We start from the raw sequence: 15,969 nt of genomic DNA, 5'->3' as shown, positions 1-15,969 counted from the left end.
GGTCGACAGCATATCGGCGTTTTAAAGTAAGGGGGACCTGAAGTGTCGTGTCGTTTGTTAATCCCATGTTTCGGTCCCGCTTGTTTCCCGGGGCGCAAACATCGGATTAACGTGAACGATTGTTATTATCGGCATGTTGTCATGACAGTTGACATGAGCCTTTTGTAGAAGAAGGGGAGTGGAATTGATGACTTAAACAGGCGTTTCTAGGCTTGAAAGAAAATCAGTGCTAGTGTGCCAGCAATAGATGCTGGCTCATTATATAATACTTTATTTAAATGGGGTATCTTATCTCGTATCCTATACCATCGTCCATAGATGCTGAAATTCTTTTGTGAATCATTGTTTTATAGACACAAATTTGATATTTACTAGTTACCATCCATGTTTGCTGAGTGTTTATGCCAAAAACCTGCTTTGTTACAAGCCTCAGATTTAAGGGGTCCTTATCCAACACGTTTGTGTGGTCACAAAGGCTGAAGGTAATGTCACACTCACAGGGGGAGGGTGAAGGAAACTGGACAATGCTGGATTTCATCTTCTCCCTCCCCCTGTGAATGTGACATTACCTTCAGCCTTTGTAACCACACTTTTTTTTTTTTTTTTTTTGATCTCAATTTTATCCTTACCCCTCCCTTCAACCTCCTTTACTCCTCTCTCAGCTTCTGCTTCACTTCCCATGACACCCCCCCCCCCCACCGATTCTAACCACGCTCTGCCCCCGCTGTTTTCCCCCTCTACCATCTTCCTCCCGACAGCCTCCCGTCTTCCATCCATCCCTCTCTGTCCGTCTGTGGGGAGGGGGGGGGGGAAATATGAGAGACTTTGCTGTATGGAGAGAGCAAAGGAGGAGAGTCCCCTCCCTCCCCCCCACTCTCTCTCACTCTCTCGCTCGCTCACTCCTCTCCGTGCGAGCATGTGTGTCGGTGTGTGCGCCCCCACCCCCTCCTCATCCCCCCCGCCCCTCTCCCGGCTCCGCTGTCGTTCGCCGCCGCCACAGATGAGCCGGGGAGAGAAGGGAAAGCGGATGTATCTGGCCAGAAGGGAAACGGGAGGAGTTTGGATCGGCATGCAGGGATAAGCGGCGGCTCTGATCATCAACGGCTCACCCTCACCCTCACCCTCTCTCTCTCTGTCTCTGTGTCCCTCACTCTCTCTCTCTCTCTCTCTCTCTCTCACACACACATAAACACACACACACACACACAAGTGCACTCTCAGACTTGCACGCACTCGCTCCGGCTGGATGTCTCCTCGCTAGGCTGAACGACAGAGGTGCTTATAGGCTTGTCATTAGTTGGGTGAGCGGAGGATCCCGAGAAGCCTGGACGTGGTGTGTGTGTGTGTGTGTGTGTGTGTGTGTGTCAATTTGAGTGCACACTCATGCGTGAGCTACTGCGTGCGTGCCAGTGTGTGTTTTTGAATGGAGATGAGACGGGACGCTAAATACACAGAGGCGGCTTTGATTGGCTCGTGGCTTAAGTGACTCTCACCTCTGGCACGGGGAGTCACAGAGTACTTACCTCTGAGACGTCTCGGTCAATGGAATCGAGCAGTCACAGAGGATGAAGGAAGGGTGGTGGAGGCACTTTGGGACTTGGGTTGAGTGTGTGTGTGTGTGTGTGTGTGTGTGTGTGTGTGTGTGTGTGTGTGTGTGTGTATCTGGGGTGTGATAGGAGCCACAGGCAGGCTGGCAGCCACAGTAACTCTGAGCTCAAGAGAGTGATGGAGGTGGAGAGGAGAGGGATGCCCCCGAGGGGAGCATCTTTCTCTTTCTCTCTCCCACTCAGTTATTTGGGTTGTGGAGTTTATGTCTGTCTTGTTTATTCTTGCTGTTCCTGATTCTTTTTTTCCTATGTATTTGACCATGTTTTCAGTAAGTTGCTGCCTTTCTTATTTTCTCTCTCTCTGGGTCCTCTCTTGCTCCACCCATGTGATTACGAGGTGTACGTTCCGAGTCTTTCATTGATGTTCCCTCTCACCTGTCTGTGCAGGTGTAGGTGCACCAGGGGCTCCCCGGCGGAGGGGCTGGAGGGCCGATGATGGATCTGAAGGAGCGATGTGGCAGTCAGGGGAGCCTGGAGAGCTCCAGCCTGCACCCCACCTCGTGGCAGGCCTTCGCCCACGCCAGCACGCTGCACGGCCTGCGCTTCATCTTCCCGTACGGCCAGCCCAGCGTGCGCCGCTGGCTCTGGGCCGCGGCTCTGCTGGCCTGCCTGGGACTGTTGTTCCTGGAGAGCAGCGAGCGCCTGGCCTACTTCCTCTCCTACCCTCACGTGACCAGCATGGACGCCGTGGTGTCGTGCAGCCTCGTCTTTCCCGCCGTGACCATTTGCAACCTCAACGCTTACCGCTTCAGCAGCCTCACGCGCAACGACCTGTACCACGCCGGGGAGCTGCTGGGCCTGCTGGACGTGCACCTGGCCATCCCCCAGCCGCACCTGGCCGAGCCCGACGTGCTGGCTTCTCTGCAGGAAAAAGCCAACTTCACCGCCTACAGGCCCAAGGCTTTCAGCATGGAGGAGTTCATCGAGAGGGTAGGCCACGACCTCAAGGAGATGATGCTCTACTGCCGTTACCAGGGACAGGAGTGCAGCCACAGCGACTTCAGAACCGTGAGTCCATTCGCGTCTTGGTTTTAAATGTCCGCTCCCTGCTGGGGCCCGAGGCTTTTTGCGGCGCCGCAGCCCTTCGGGCTCTGCCGGGGAAGCTGTTGAGTCTTTAAAGTTTTCATAGATGGATGATTTTACTCCCATTTTTTTTGTGCCAGCAAAATGGCTTGATTCATTCTGATGGCTTGCTCTCTCCTCCCACGCTGCTGAGCTGGGTTTCTCCTGTTGGGTTTTCTCCTTCAGACTCGGGTTGGCTGTCGAGGTTTGCTCTGCAAATGCATTCTCTGCTGTTGCATTGTTGATGTCCACCACCTTCACATGAACAACCTCGTACTCACTGGCAACAGGTCTTCGTTATTTCCGTCAAGGACAGGGATGGTTTTGTCTCTCGGGCAATAATAAGTAGTACAGTTTCTCAAAGCTTTTTATATTTCTCCAGCGAAGAAGTTCAAGAATGTTTGCTTACTGGCTGGATTGTCTGGTAATACAGCAGAAGAATGCCAAGGCCAATCAATACAAATCAATACCATTATTCTGTTGGTGGCTTTTGGTGTTAATTTCTCACTCAATTTGGCTTGATTACTATTTCTGTGTCGGAAACCGTGCTCGTAAAACCTTATGAGATACAAACCAGAGCTGACTGTTTTATGTTGGTGGAATGAAGGGATTTGTGGCCTTTTATGTTCTGGCAAAAAGTTTTTTTTGGTTGATCAAAGCATGCAAATTAAAACAGCATTCTGAGCACCCACTTGTTGCACACTGAGACTCAGACTGATTGTTAACTAAGCCCATCGGTGGAGCGCTCACTCCATACAGTGAATGAAAGCCAGGGACGAGAAGGGTGAAAATTCATTAGCCGAGATGAATTAAAGAAAACCTGTCTGTCATTTCCTTAATGTCAAACCACATGTTCACATTTCTGAACATCTTTTTTTAATGTCATGGGGGAAGAAAAAAAAAATATTCAGTTTAACTCTGGTGCCACATTTGTGTTGTTAATTTCATTATCTAAAGAGATCAATAGGCATGAAACTCAAGTGAGAACATCTTGTTGGTCATTGATGTGATTCAATCAATTAGACTAGTGTTACTCAAGGATATTTCTTTTAGAGGTGCACCTGTTTTTTTTAACTTATTAAGTTTGGAACTTGGTACGCCGGTATCGCAATTAGTACTTTGTGTTGATGGAGGAAACGGAATTGACCCTTTGTTAAGTCCCGCCCCTCAAACGTTAACTGGCCAGTCATAGCGCAGCATTGGCTGGCTCCGACCCAGTTGTGACAACTATTTGGCTCTGCTCTGTCGACTTTTTATTATTGGTTATTAAAATAGTAGCCCATTGTTTTCTGCTTCATTACTCCACTCATTGTTCTAGCTATAGCTAAAATGCCTGCGGTATTTTGCTGAACAGGAGCTGAATCCCAAACAGGAAGCGGCCATGGCAATGCAAGCCAACTCTTACTGTTACTGTGACAGAGTATAATGCACACCTGACTCAAATTCCCTCCAGAGGAATAAGTGGAAACCAATGACTTCCTGGTAGAATAGAAAGCGCATTCAATATCGTTATTGCACACTGTGTGCAACATGGGACGCGGCCCTGTCATGGTCATCTCTCCAACTACCCGGCTGGCTGTCTATTTAAAGCTTGCCCCACGTAGTGCAGCTGATAGAAATCTGTATTAACGAGATGTTCCGGCTGTTTGTCGTCCTCGAAACTGACCAGCGAAGCATGCACAACAATGGGGCTGCCTCTGGGACCCGCTTTGATGAGGTCTTTATTTTGTGGAGAGCGCACACTGTTGTCATCAACACAGCCAAGAACAGCATTTAAGGCCCTCAGCTGTGTATAATCTGGGGCATTAAAGCTGTACCTGTTTTTTTAATTGGTGGCTTCAATTTTGAACCCTCTATTATGCTCAGAGATGGATACAGAGGAGTTGCTCGGAACAACAACAACAACAACATCGACTGGGGAATCGCATGTTAGCTGTGGTGATTCTTCCCTTCATGCTTCAGACGGATGCTTCCTCACCGAGTTTGGATCCATATTGCAGTGAGCCGCGGCGAAGCTTCAAGTCTGCCGGGAGAACATTTTCATAATTTAATTCAGCCGAGTCATTAGGGAGTCAATACCCAGCTAGGTTGGCTTTGCCCGCCGCCTCGTCGTGCAGCTGCCATTGGCCCGCCCTAAGTAACGCGTGTTGCGTGACCCCCCTGAGCCGGGTTCAGAGATAATCGCGTTGACAGAGAGGCTCCTAGAAGGCACCGTCATCCTCTTTGCCCTCTGCCTGTTGCTGCCGCCGAGCTCCTCTCAACTTCTCCCCCCCCCCCCGCTCCTCTCCGTCGTCGACTCTCTGTTCTCCCTTTGTCGCTGCGGCGACACACCTCTGTATCTCCGGTGCCTAGTGAGAGGAAAGAGAGAAAGGGGAAGAGAAAAAACAAAAAGCCCACCAAAAATAGAAAAACCCATGCGTGAATGCGTGGAGACACGTGCGTTCAGACACATCCAAATATATGCACACGGATGAGTACGCGCCCAAAAACCCAACGTGGAGGCACAACGTTACCGCGACGCTCCAGGGGCCTGAGTCAGCGTCTTGATGGACGCTGTGACGAGCGACCCTCGGGAGGACGGCGAGACACTGGAGTCAGTGTGATGTGACTTGATGGAACTGGAGCAGAGCGCTGCACAAAGGGGAAGCGTAGGTGTGCACTTTCTCCACCTCCCGGCCCCGCCTACGTGGGTCCCGCGTGGCCGTTTCTCAACAGAGCGCACTGCTTAAGGTCGGCAAAAACTAAGGAGCATAATTCTGAGCCACAGCATCCTTCTGACGAACCGTACACAAGCCTGCCCAGACTCTTCCTTCAATACAGCTTTTTGCCGAAGACACTTAGTGGTCAGAATGCAGCTTTGACCCAGTTGCAGTACAGCAGAGTCTGTTGTTTGATTCTTGTAGTTAATTTCTACGGCAGTTTCTTCTGTGTAGCACTTTGAAATGTGATTCATAAATTGGGAAGCCATTCGGTAACAGTACTTGTATGGTGTGACTGTGTGTCATTGAGACATACGGTGGTGCTCAAGCGACACATCCAGAAAATCGAATTTAATTTTGCTTGAACCATATGAGGAGGAAATTATCAAATTGCACCATAATTGATGCTTAAATCTTAGGTCCAAACTAGTGATCCTGAAAAATGGAATGACAAACCTAGTACACAACTTCACTGAGAAATACTTGAAAATTGTGTGTATTTGCAATTTAGCACTGTAAGGGGCGCGGGTCGTTCGGGCTGCAGACAAAGGCGACTCGACACCAGGGTCGTGATATTTAATGGTTTTATTTTGATCAGGAAACTGCGCCGCCGTCCAGCTCACTCGGCGTTCCTCTGCTCCGCTCGCGCCCGCCTTACTGTTGACGAGGAGAGGAGAGCACACACACACACACACATCAATCACCGCCAGCTGATTGTCATTGTTTCCACCTGGCACTGTTTCCCCCGATCCACTCCCCCCCCCCTGCAGCCGAGCCGAAACCACGCCCGCCACCACAAGCATGAATAAATGTTACATTTGGCCTGTGTAGACGTTCATCAGTTGATATGACTTTTTCAACAAAAAAAAAAAAAAAACGCCAGTCTTGTATACACTTTTCTGCCATTGTTGTAAAACTCATTGGTCACAGCGGACTGGAGAGGATTCTTCAATGAGCGCTGCTCAGTCAGGAAATTGATTTTGTCTCCAGGAAATAAAGTGAATAATAGAATTAAATAATAATTTCCATTCAGTGAAAATACTGAATGATTCACAGCACCATCTTCCATCGTCCTCCATTAACTGAAATGATCATGACAGATGTGTCAGGATCTGGGTGCCTTAATACTTGAGCTAAATATTTCCCTGTGATAAACCCTCTTGATGGTGTGATGTTGTCAGTGCGAGCGGATCATGTGTGATTTAGTGGTCCTCACCGTTTTTTTTTGTTTCGTTTTTTTGTCGTGTATTTCTACAACCAGGATTACATGCAGATTGATCACACTGACAAACCACATCAGTGTCTGCCAGAGCGAATCCGCTTAGTGTGTCTGACCCCTATATATATATATACACACACTCTCAGCCTTAATGTGTAGCCTGACGGCAGCCAGACTTGGAGCTGTGTGTCAGACAGACACTTATGTGATGTAGTGAGACTCTATCTATTCCTCTGACCAAAGCCTTGTTGAAACAGCAACGCCGATACAATGGCGTAGGCTGTTTACAGCAACGATAATTAGCCATTGAACCTGTGGCCTGAGCACTTCACGCTGTCTGGTTATCGCACGCCTTCGTTCTCCTGCACAAGAATGCATGTGTCAGTCATCCACCTGGGGAGGATGGTGTGGTTTCTAATCCGTCCCTCCTCCATCTTCCTCCTGCCCCTCCTCTGGCCACTGCTACTGCATTCTATCACTTTTAAGGTTCATTTCTCAACATTTGATAAACCCAATAATTGCATTAGGCTTTACTGGATGTGCTGCATTAATCGCTAATGTGGCATTACATCGGCATTTAGCATTCCCCGCAGGCAGCGCGTGCGAGTCCCTCAAAGGCCGTGGGAAGCACCGCGGCCACCTACGAGCACGCCTCTCACCGGAGGGTTCAGCAGTGTGCACCTTCGCTCTTTAACCGGCCCGGCCAGAGACGCTGGCGTGCAGCCCCAGACGGAGAGCTCCGTGTGGATGGGGCCTATGTGATGGATGCCTCAGCTGTCTGCAGGGGAGGGCTGTGCTAGGCTGATGTGTGTGTGTGTGTGTGTGTGTGTGTGTGTGTGTGTGATGTAGCGAGACTTAAATGAGCAGCAATTTTCCCCTCAAGGTGTTTCTTTTGTATTCTCACTTTAAAAGCAACAGATTCTGATTTTGATTTAGATAGTGGAATGTTTAATTTGATTGGCGTGTTGGGACTGAATAATTCATACTTTCTGTCCAAAGGTGCAAAAAAAAACATAATTCCTTGAAGTATTTCATAAAGCTTCATGCGCCTCATAAAAAAGATGCACTGATGTCAAACGACACAGTTGACTCCTGTGTGAGCAGCGTACACAATGCGCGCACACAGCGTACACAATGCGCGCACACAGCGTACACAATGCACGTATACAATGCACGCACACAGCGTACACAATGCACGCACACAGCGTACACAATGCACGCACACAGCGTACACAATGCACGTATACAATGCACGCACACAGCGTACACAATGCACGCACACAGCGTACACAATGCACGCACACAGCGTACACAATGCACGTATACAATGCACGCACACAGCGTACACAATGCACGCACACAGCGTACACAATGCACGCACACAGCGTACACAATGCGCACACACAGCACACACAATGTACTGACCTGAGCTGCAGTGTATGGAGGGACTATGCAACCACAACATCACTATCTTTGCCACTTGGTTGAACCATTGTACGAGGCTTCTGTCGCAGTCCTCTGAACCATCTGGCTGTAACAAATGGAGCTTTTGTGTGCAGGGGAATCCAAATGTTTGATCAACAGCGTATGTTTCATAGCTAAATGGCTTTAGCGTGGCTTATAATACGGTATGTTAGACAGCGTAGTATTAATGGGAAGGGTAGTGTTTGTGGTAATCTGTTGTAGCAAGAGAAATTATGCACAATATTTAGCATTTAGACAGGCTTCCTGTATGTTCAGCATGGAACAAAAATGTCAAGTTCATATCCAGTTCCAACCAAGAGCCACACCATTTAGAGAAGTGGTTCACTTTCAATGTGCAGCAGAAGTGGACATAAAACAACGTTGAATTATTTTGTGAGTTCATTTCACAGTGCAGTCGGATTGGAATGTGGTTTAAAATGAAGAAACTGACCTTAATATGGTCACTATGAATCCATCAGAAAGCATGCTGCTTTGGAGTTGCTACATCATCCTCGTAGACTCCTTTTCTGGTCCAGTTTATCACCCAATGTGTGTTTTTTTTTAAAGCAAGACAGAAAAAAAGGCTTCCTGGCAGAAAAAGAGAGGAGACGCAGGGACATGAACTCCTGGTTTGATGTTGCATTCACACCTGCACAGAGAGAAGAGGAGGAGTGTGGCCCATTACCTCAGCAGCCCGTCTGGAGACCTGCTTCATCGTGGCCACATGAGGATGAGGAGGAGGAGGAGATGCGTGTGTGTGTCTGTCTGCGTGTGCCTGAGCGTGCTAGTGGGTGTATTGTCGTGTGTGTGTTGGTTTGTACTGCCACATGCAGTTTGTCTGGGTTTGTTCTGCGTGTGTGTTTTGGCTCATCAGGGGTTGGCTTCCAGACACACGGCGTCTCGCATGGTAATGATGATTTTGTGCTTTATTGATCTTCTAGGAAACCCCGCACTTTATTTGCCTCGTCAGACAGTAAGGTCGGCGTCCTGGGAAATAACGAGGGAAAAAAACATGACTGTCCGCTTGATGATGTCAACATTTAGAAATGTAAACTATGTTTTTTTTCTTTTAAAATGCCAATGATTTGTACGTATTTCTTAATGGATTCTGCTGGATTACATGCAAGGAGAAGTCTTGACTGACAGTCCAGAGAACATCTCAGTAAATTGATGTTCTGGTGAGGAATTTAGAGTGTTTTTCCCTGCAGGTGCAGAGTGTTTAAGCTTTTTTGGCTCTGTGGGGTTTCTCAATAAGAGGCTTTAACAGAAGAGTTTACTCAACATATATGTGCTCAAACTTGAATAGCTTGTTTTGAAAAAAGAAGAAGAAGAAGAAGGTAAAGTCCCCCACCTTTAAACAGCCTTTTTGTCCACCTGTCGTTCTCTATCTAAGCTGTGAAAGCCGCCCAGGAGCGCTCTTGATCTCTACGAGTCACCCAGGAGAAATGTGCGCTCTGGGGCTCCTGGGTCTGTTTTCTGGATTAGAGAGATTTTGAGGGGCTTTGATGGAAAGTGACTTCCGTTTTAAATGGACACCTTGATATGTTGAGTCGGAGCCTGTTTCTTTGTAAAATCCCCTCTAAGCGTATTAATGTTGGATGTAGGTTTTCCGTAATGCTTTCTCATTAGAGAAATAGAGAGAAAATCCGAAAAGGTATTCTAACTAGCAATAAAACGGGCTTTTCAGTCTGCTGAAATACCGGCCCAAAATGATGAATGCCACCTGCCTCGCTGCGCCCAGCTGGAAGAAATCTCACCTGGGTGTCAGGCCGATGTGCGCTCTTTTTGTCAAAATGATGCGTGTGTGTGTGCGGGACAGCGTGGCTTTGAAATCGCAGACATTGGCCCCCACGAGGCCAAAGTTGGATTGATTTTCTGCTTCAACTATTTGTGTTTGACCAGGGGCTTTATTTTGATCGCATGTTAGGGCTCTTTCGTTGCTGACGAGAACCGGCTGAAGACAAATGGATTCGAGTGTGGGGCAGTGGTGGAACGTCCCGTTGTCTCGGGCCACGTGGCTCGCTGATTTATCACAAGTCAACGTTTAAAGTCGCGTGACGGGTTCGTATTAAGCCACTGTTTCCAAGCACCTCTGCCACAGCAACTTGAAACGATGCCATTACAACATGTCGTGGCTTTAAGTCTTTCTGCTGCCTCCAAGTAGCCAAAAGAAACTGGGCGGAGGATGGAACTTAACATGTGTTGGCGTAACCCTGTTTTCAATCAGAGGTGGTTGGATATTAACAACGATTCATTTATGACATCCAGTGCGTGGATGAAGCACCTGACGTGTGAGCAATATCCTGGTGCACAATAAACAAAAAGAGAGTCAGTTTTTGAAAGCGGAAAAGTAAATTCAGTTATATTTTTCTCTAAATGAGGTGGCTTCATAAACATGTCTCCAATCTTTGCATAATATCTATCTACCAGTCAAAAGTTTGGACGCACTTTCTCTTTTAATTGAATGAAGGACACGTGTCCAACATGCTGACTGGTATAGCATTTGACAGTCAGTTGTTCACACAATAATACAACTGCTAGGCTTCTTCAAGCCTAAGAATAACAGTATATTGACACACCACGCTGTGCAGGATTTTTGTTTTGAAGCGAAGAAAAAGAGGTAAAGTAATATTGCTGTCAATCAAAAAGCATGTGGGTGTTCAAATGTAACCCAAACCTTTATCTAATGCCTCCCATTAGCAACACAATCTGTCTCGTGGCTGCGTTGCAGTGCTGTCTGTCCATCTATAATTTGTGTTGAAAGAAATCTGCTTTTCACTCTTGCCTTTTTAAATCGGCTCCCCAAACTGGATGTTTACTGCCGTTCAGAAGGAAAACAAAAAACATTTGGTTCTTTAGTGACACGGTAACGTCTCTCTTCTGCTCCCCTTTGTTGTGGCAGCTGCTCTGCGGAGGAAATAACGCACAGCACGCAACAACAACAACAACAGTGTGTTCTTCGTTTCTTGGTGTGATCCCAAACAGCTGATCGATTGGACATGTATTATTCCATCTAACAGTCTGTTAAGGAAACATAAACATTGTTGCCATGGGGACACCGTAGACAAACAACACAGCAGCATGAAAACGAAAGGCGACGGCCTACGCTGCAGGATGCGCGTCCCCCTTTCCAGTATTGAAGCCTCCGTCTCCTGGAATGCAAAAAAAAAAACCCCCACCAAAGACCTTTGTGATAACGGCCGGGTTCGGGATTGTGTTCGCTGTGCCGTCTCGCACGAATCAGGACTTACAGGTAATTGGCCAGCATGCGCCTTCTGAGAGCTCATTTGGCTGAATGTTTCATCGAGGCAGATCCTTTCTTGTAACTCTGCAGGGCAAGAATGTGGAACTTTAATTTGATAGAAAAGGAATCCCTTCAGTAAAACGCTAACACAATGCCAGCTGCCAAAATAATCCAATGAGCCGTGCGAACGCACGTTGTCACCTTGTCCTTTCTACCTCTGTCACTCGCTCTCGGTCTAATAGTTTCTTGTTTAAGCTGCTTCGCGTCCCATCGTCTTCACTCTGCCTCCTCGCGCGTTCTCGCTCGCGCCTGTCTCGGCAGTTTCCTCCCGGCCTTCCCTCAAGCCGCCCGCCATTTGACGAGTGGCTGTCTCGGAGGCCCGCAGGGGGCGCCACGTGTCGTACCGCGGGGCTTGTGATCGAACATGAAAAGGGCGGAATGAGAGGAGATGGAGGGTCATTGGAAGTTTGTGTGATTGATTATGTGACAGACAGACAGAGAGGTGTGTGTGCGTGTGTGTGTTCAGTTGGCACAGTCACCGCGTCGAGTAGTAATCGGGGAAGTGTGTTACACAATGAAGGCCGCTTCCGTTGAATAATTTAGTTACTCTTTTTAAGTCCAAGGAGACGTCTTTAAAATACCTTGTTCTTCATACGGCCATCTGTCCAAAACCCAAAGTTAGTGGTGTTCCTGTCGGATACGACAAAGAAAACAAGTCAAGTTTTCAGCAACGGAAACCAGAGTTTTCGAGACTAACACAATTGGTTGATAGTGTGTTTGGTGATTGGTTCCTTTTGTTCATAAGCAGAAAATGAATCGACAAATTATTGCAGCTTTAGATTTATTTGTCTTCGTAATGTCAGAAGAGTCCAAGTTAATGTCGCAAAATAGCAGTTTAACATTCTACAATTAAAAACTTTATTTTAAAAACTAATTCAAGTAATTTGACAACTTTTAGGCAATGCAGTAAGTAAATAAATATCCAGTATTACTCCACCAGTATCATGGAAACTTGGGAGGGCTTAGAATTTACTCATTTTGGAAGTAAAAAGTGTTTATATAGTATTCAATATTTCCAGGATTTCGACTGCTCTGAAGTTTTGGCCTCTACTGAGCCCTTAATCTCATGGATTTCATGGACTGTATTTCATCTTCTTACATATATCTTTACCAGCATGCTCACGCCATCACAGTTAATTGTGTTAATTGAAACGGTAAATCTTAGCCATAGAAAATCCGAACAATCCGCATACTGAAGTTTTCAGTTTACAATATTAATGGAGAAAAGGAGCAGTTCTCACACTTAAGAAGGTGGTAGGAGTACATGTGGGGCAGGTTTGCTTGATAAATTACTCAACTAATGAATTGTCCTAAGTTAATCTTTTATTAATTCATCAATAATTAATTTACCTAAACACTCATTTCATGCCAAGTGGTAATCTGCACCCGGATAAAAGTCACGTATCGCTAACAGCCTGCTCACATGACCTAAATAAAGAGTATCACAAAAACCCTTAACACACATTTAGCTAGCTTGTTGTCAGGTGTGATCAGTTGCAGTAAAAAGCTATGCAATATATATATAACTGTTAAGTAAAAATAAATACAAACTGTACCGTGACGCAATTATAACATACAAAAGAAACTCAATGTCTTTTCCAAGCTGCTCTCTGCAAGTACAGTACATTTGAGAAAGCCCAGTGCACATGAATTCCATCTCAAGGCTACAAGTAACAGAAGGGTCTCCGGTCATACTGATCGACCCAAATCAAGAGGAAACGACTCGATTCACATAAAGTGGATGGCAGCTGCTGAAATCATCACCGGGGGGCGCCTCATGTGAAACTATTTGTCCGGTTTCAAGGTCTGATTCACATGTTTCACATTAGGTTTTCCATGCAAGTGCACTTTGTCTTTTTTTTGCAGTGGGAGAGGGAAGAACACTTTTTTATCCTTTAGTATGATAACCTCTCCATTATTTATTTATTTATTTATTTATCCTCTTTTTTTTTTTTTTTTCTCGGGTATTTCCAAAAAAGATGTATAGGGGAGATATATATATATATTTTTTCATTTATTATTCATGACACAACGGCCACTGCTTCAGGTCAGCGCATCCCAACATGAAAGAGTTTAAAGAGGAAGAGGCCGATGCCTTCGTCTGTCTTCTGTCTTCACTCCCGCCGTGAACCCTTGAAAGTGTGCTGGGACGGCGCTTCACGTACCACCAACTCTGTGAAGACTCTATAGAGACTCTATGGAGAATATGAAGACTATGGAGACTCTATGAAGACCATTTCCTTAAGTGTGGCTAATAATTCTGTGTTTGCAAGGAGGCTCATTTGCAAAGAAAAGGTTCAGTTTTTGCACCAACTGTATGAACATGACCTAATACGTATATACAGTATATATAAAGATAAATACGGGCCATTTACTTAGCCGCATTTCAAGGGCTACATCTTAACCTCCGAGGGTGCTTTGAATCATCTGTGCAGGTTTAGTGGCAGCAAACCTCGTACGACGCTTCTGAGTCTTAAAATAAATTCCTACTTCACTGACCTTAGCTGTGACACAGAAAGGCCTCTGTGCGCTGCAGCCTAGTGGTTCCACCATCAGTCTCATCTCGCTCAAACCGCTCACAACATTTCTTCTGCCTGGTTTGATTCAGTTGAGAGTTGTAGATGCCCTCTGTTAATTTGCAGGCGAGTTTGGGAACATTAAAAATCTCAACTAGTCCTGCAGAAGTTTTTATTTAGTATAATTTAGCAACCCTCCATTCTGCCTAAATTAAATAATTGCCTGTGTTCTTTTCCAATTAGTGTCTATTCTTCTATTCATTTTGTGCTTTGGATGTAATTTATTGCGCTCTACTTTCAATGTTTGGTTGTTTCTTAGTAATTCAAGAGGAAATAATGCAAACAAGGGCATTAATCAGTTCAAAATTAGCTTTCCATTGAACCAAATGCAAAATGAGTGCATAAATGTGATGGAAGATGATTGCAACTTAATTTCAAGGAAATAATTCAATCATTTAACATTGAATTTACCGTATTTTCGCGACTATACGGCGCACTAATTTACAAGGCGCACCTTCAATAAATCGCCAATTTTAGAACTATTTTCATATATAGAGCGCACCGGATCACAAGGCGCATAGAAGTAACTGCAGTAAAACGTTTGACTGGGGCTGCGTTATGCATCCACTAGATCGGGCTGTGCTAAATCAAACGTTATTAAGCGTTCTGAAAACTCTTCACTCCCATGGTAACGTTGTTCAAACGTTAATGTGGATATTAACATCTCTGAACCTCCAACTTTCGTTATTGGTTAATGAAAACATTCTTGGCAAATGCTTTGGTGCATCTTGCACCGAGAGGCAGCGCTGGGACAGACGGTGGCGCCTCGCGGCGGACCGTCAGCGCGATCCCGACATCCAACTACGAGCTTTAATATACTGTAGCCACTCTCGCTAATTGTCTCTGGACAATGTGCTTATCTTCTGGGTTTTATTGTTGAGAAACAGGCTACGGTCGGCCGTAGCCTACCCCGAACAAAAACGCTGCATCGCTCTCCAAAACAACAACAATTCCCGCGTCCCCATAGGTGGCACTAAGATGAGTGACGTCACATTGTGCGCCCTTCACTGACCATCCCAAAACTCTGTAAAGTGCAACGCCGCTCCAGAACATGAAAACACAGTCCGTTACAATACGCTGTTGGAGCTGGAATTACCGCGGCTGCTGGCACCAGACTTTCCCTCCAATGGATCCTCGTTAACCAGTATGGATCAACCAATTGAGCCATATATACGGCGCTCCGGATTACAAGGCGCACGCGCCGTTTTTTTTAGAAAAAAAAGGATTTTAAGTGCGCCTTATAGTCGCGAAAATACGGTAAATGTAAATGCTCTCTCGTTTCTTCTTTCTCTGTCAGCTACGGTACTGTGTGTTGAAACCGTGACAGACCTACGTACTGTGGTCCTTTTCGTTGACCTGGTGTGAAAAGCCTGCTTTGCTCCCGGTCCTCTTCGCAGGAGGTGATAAACTCCTCGGGTGCTCGGCTGTCTTGTTGTCTTTCTACAAGGTCACAGTTGAAGGATGTTTCTGCTCAGGGAGAGAATTACGGTGACGTTTCACCGTCCGGACACTTCATCTTTTCTATTACCCCTCGATGTGATCCTTCTCCGGCCTGTCGCTTTGACATTTTAGACATCAGTTTTGTATTTGATTTCACAAACACGCAGCATTCATTTCTCAATAGATAATCAATCATTTGAAGGGATTTGTTATATAACGCGTGTTGATGAGCTTAGACTGCCTTGTTTTTCCAGTGTTCGAATACAGATAGAATAGAATACATGTTGGTCTAAGTAAAAAAACACCGTCCTACTGATATAAAAAATAGCATGGTTTGGAAGTGTGGTAAAAGTAATACGAATGCAGCACATAGTAATATAGATATCATTAATACGGTTCTTTTCCATTGTGTGTGTACAGCAGCAAACACAAAGGACATCGCCCACCATCAGCGCTCTCCCTTCTGCGCTTCATATTTCCCGTCCAACTTTACACCTTGATTTATTTTCCTCGCCTTTTCCTGACAGATCTTTCTTTTTCTTCCACTGAGCCGGAGTCATTAATATAATACTCGTACAGTAATAACATCGCTACCCTG

The 15,969-nt window shown here is 46.0% G+C and overlaps 1 protein-coding gene across 1 annotated transcript in view; it reads left to right on the top strand.

Annotated features, from left to right (window-relative positions):
* Positions 1-1,000: 1,000 nt before the first annotated feature.
* Positions 1,001-15,969, top strand: part of asic2 (acid-sensing (proton-gated) ion channel 2) — a 206,477-nt gene continuing 191,508 nt past the window's right edge. The window contains exons 1-2 of the mRNA XM_037475469.2: positions 1,001-1,275; positions 1,995-2,615. Of these exons, the coding sequence (XP_037331366.1) occupies positions 2,040-2,615 (576 nt within the window). The 5' untranslated portion in view covers positions 1,001-1,275; positions 1,995-2,039. The remainder of the gene's footprint in view (positions 1,276-1,994; positions 2,616-15,969) is intronic.

The sequence above is a fragment of the Pungitius pungitius genome, chromosome 12, assembly GCF_949316345.1.
Source record: "Pungitius pungitius chromosome 12, fPunPun2.1, whole genome shotgun sequence".
Lineage (NCBI taxonomy): Eukaryota > Metazoa > Chordata > Actinopteri > Perciformes > Gasterosteidae > Pungitius > Pungitius pungitius.
The sequence above is the reverse complement of the archived record's forward strand: the minus strand, read 5'-3'. Positions and strand labels throughout refer to the sequence as shown.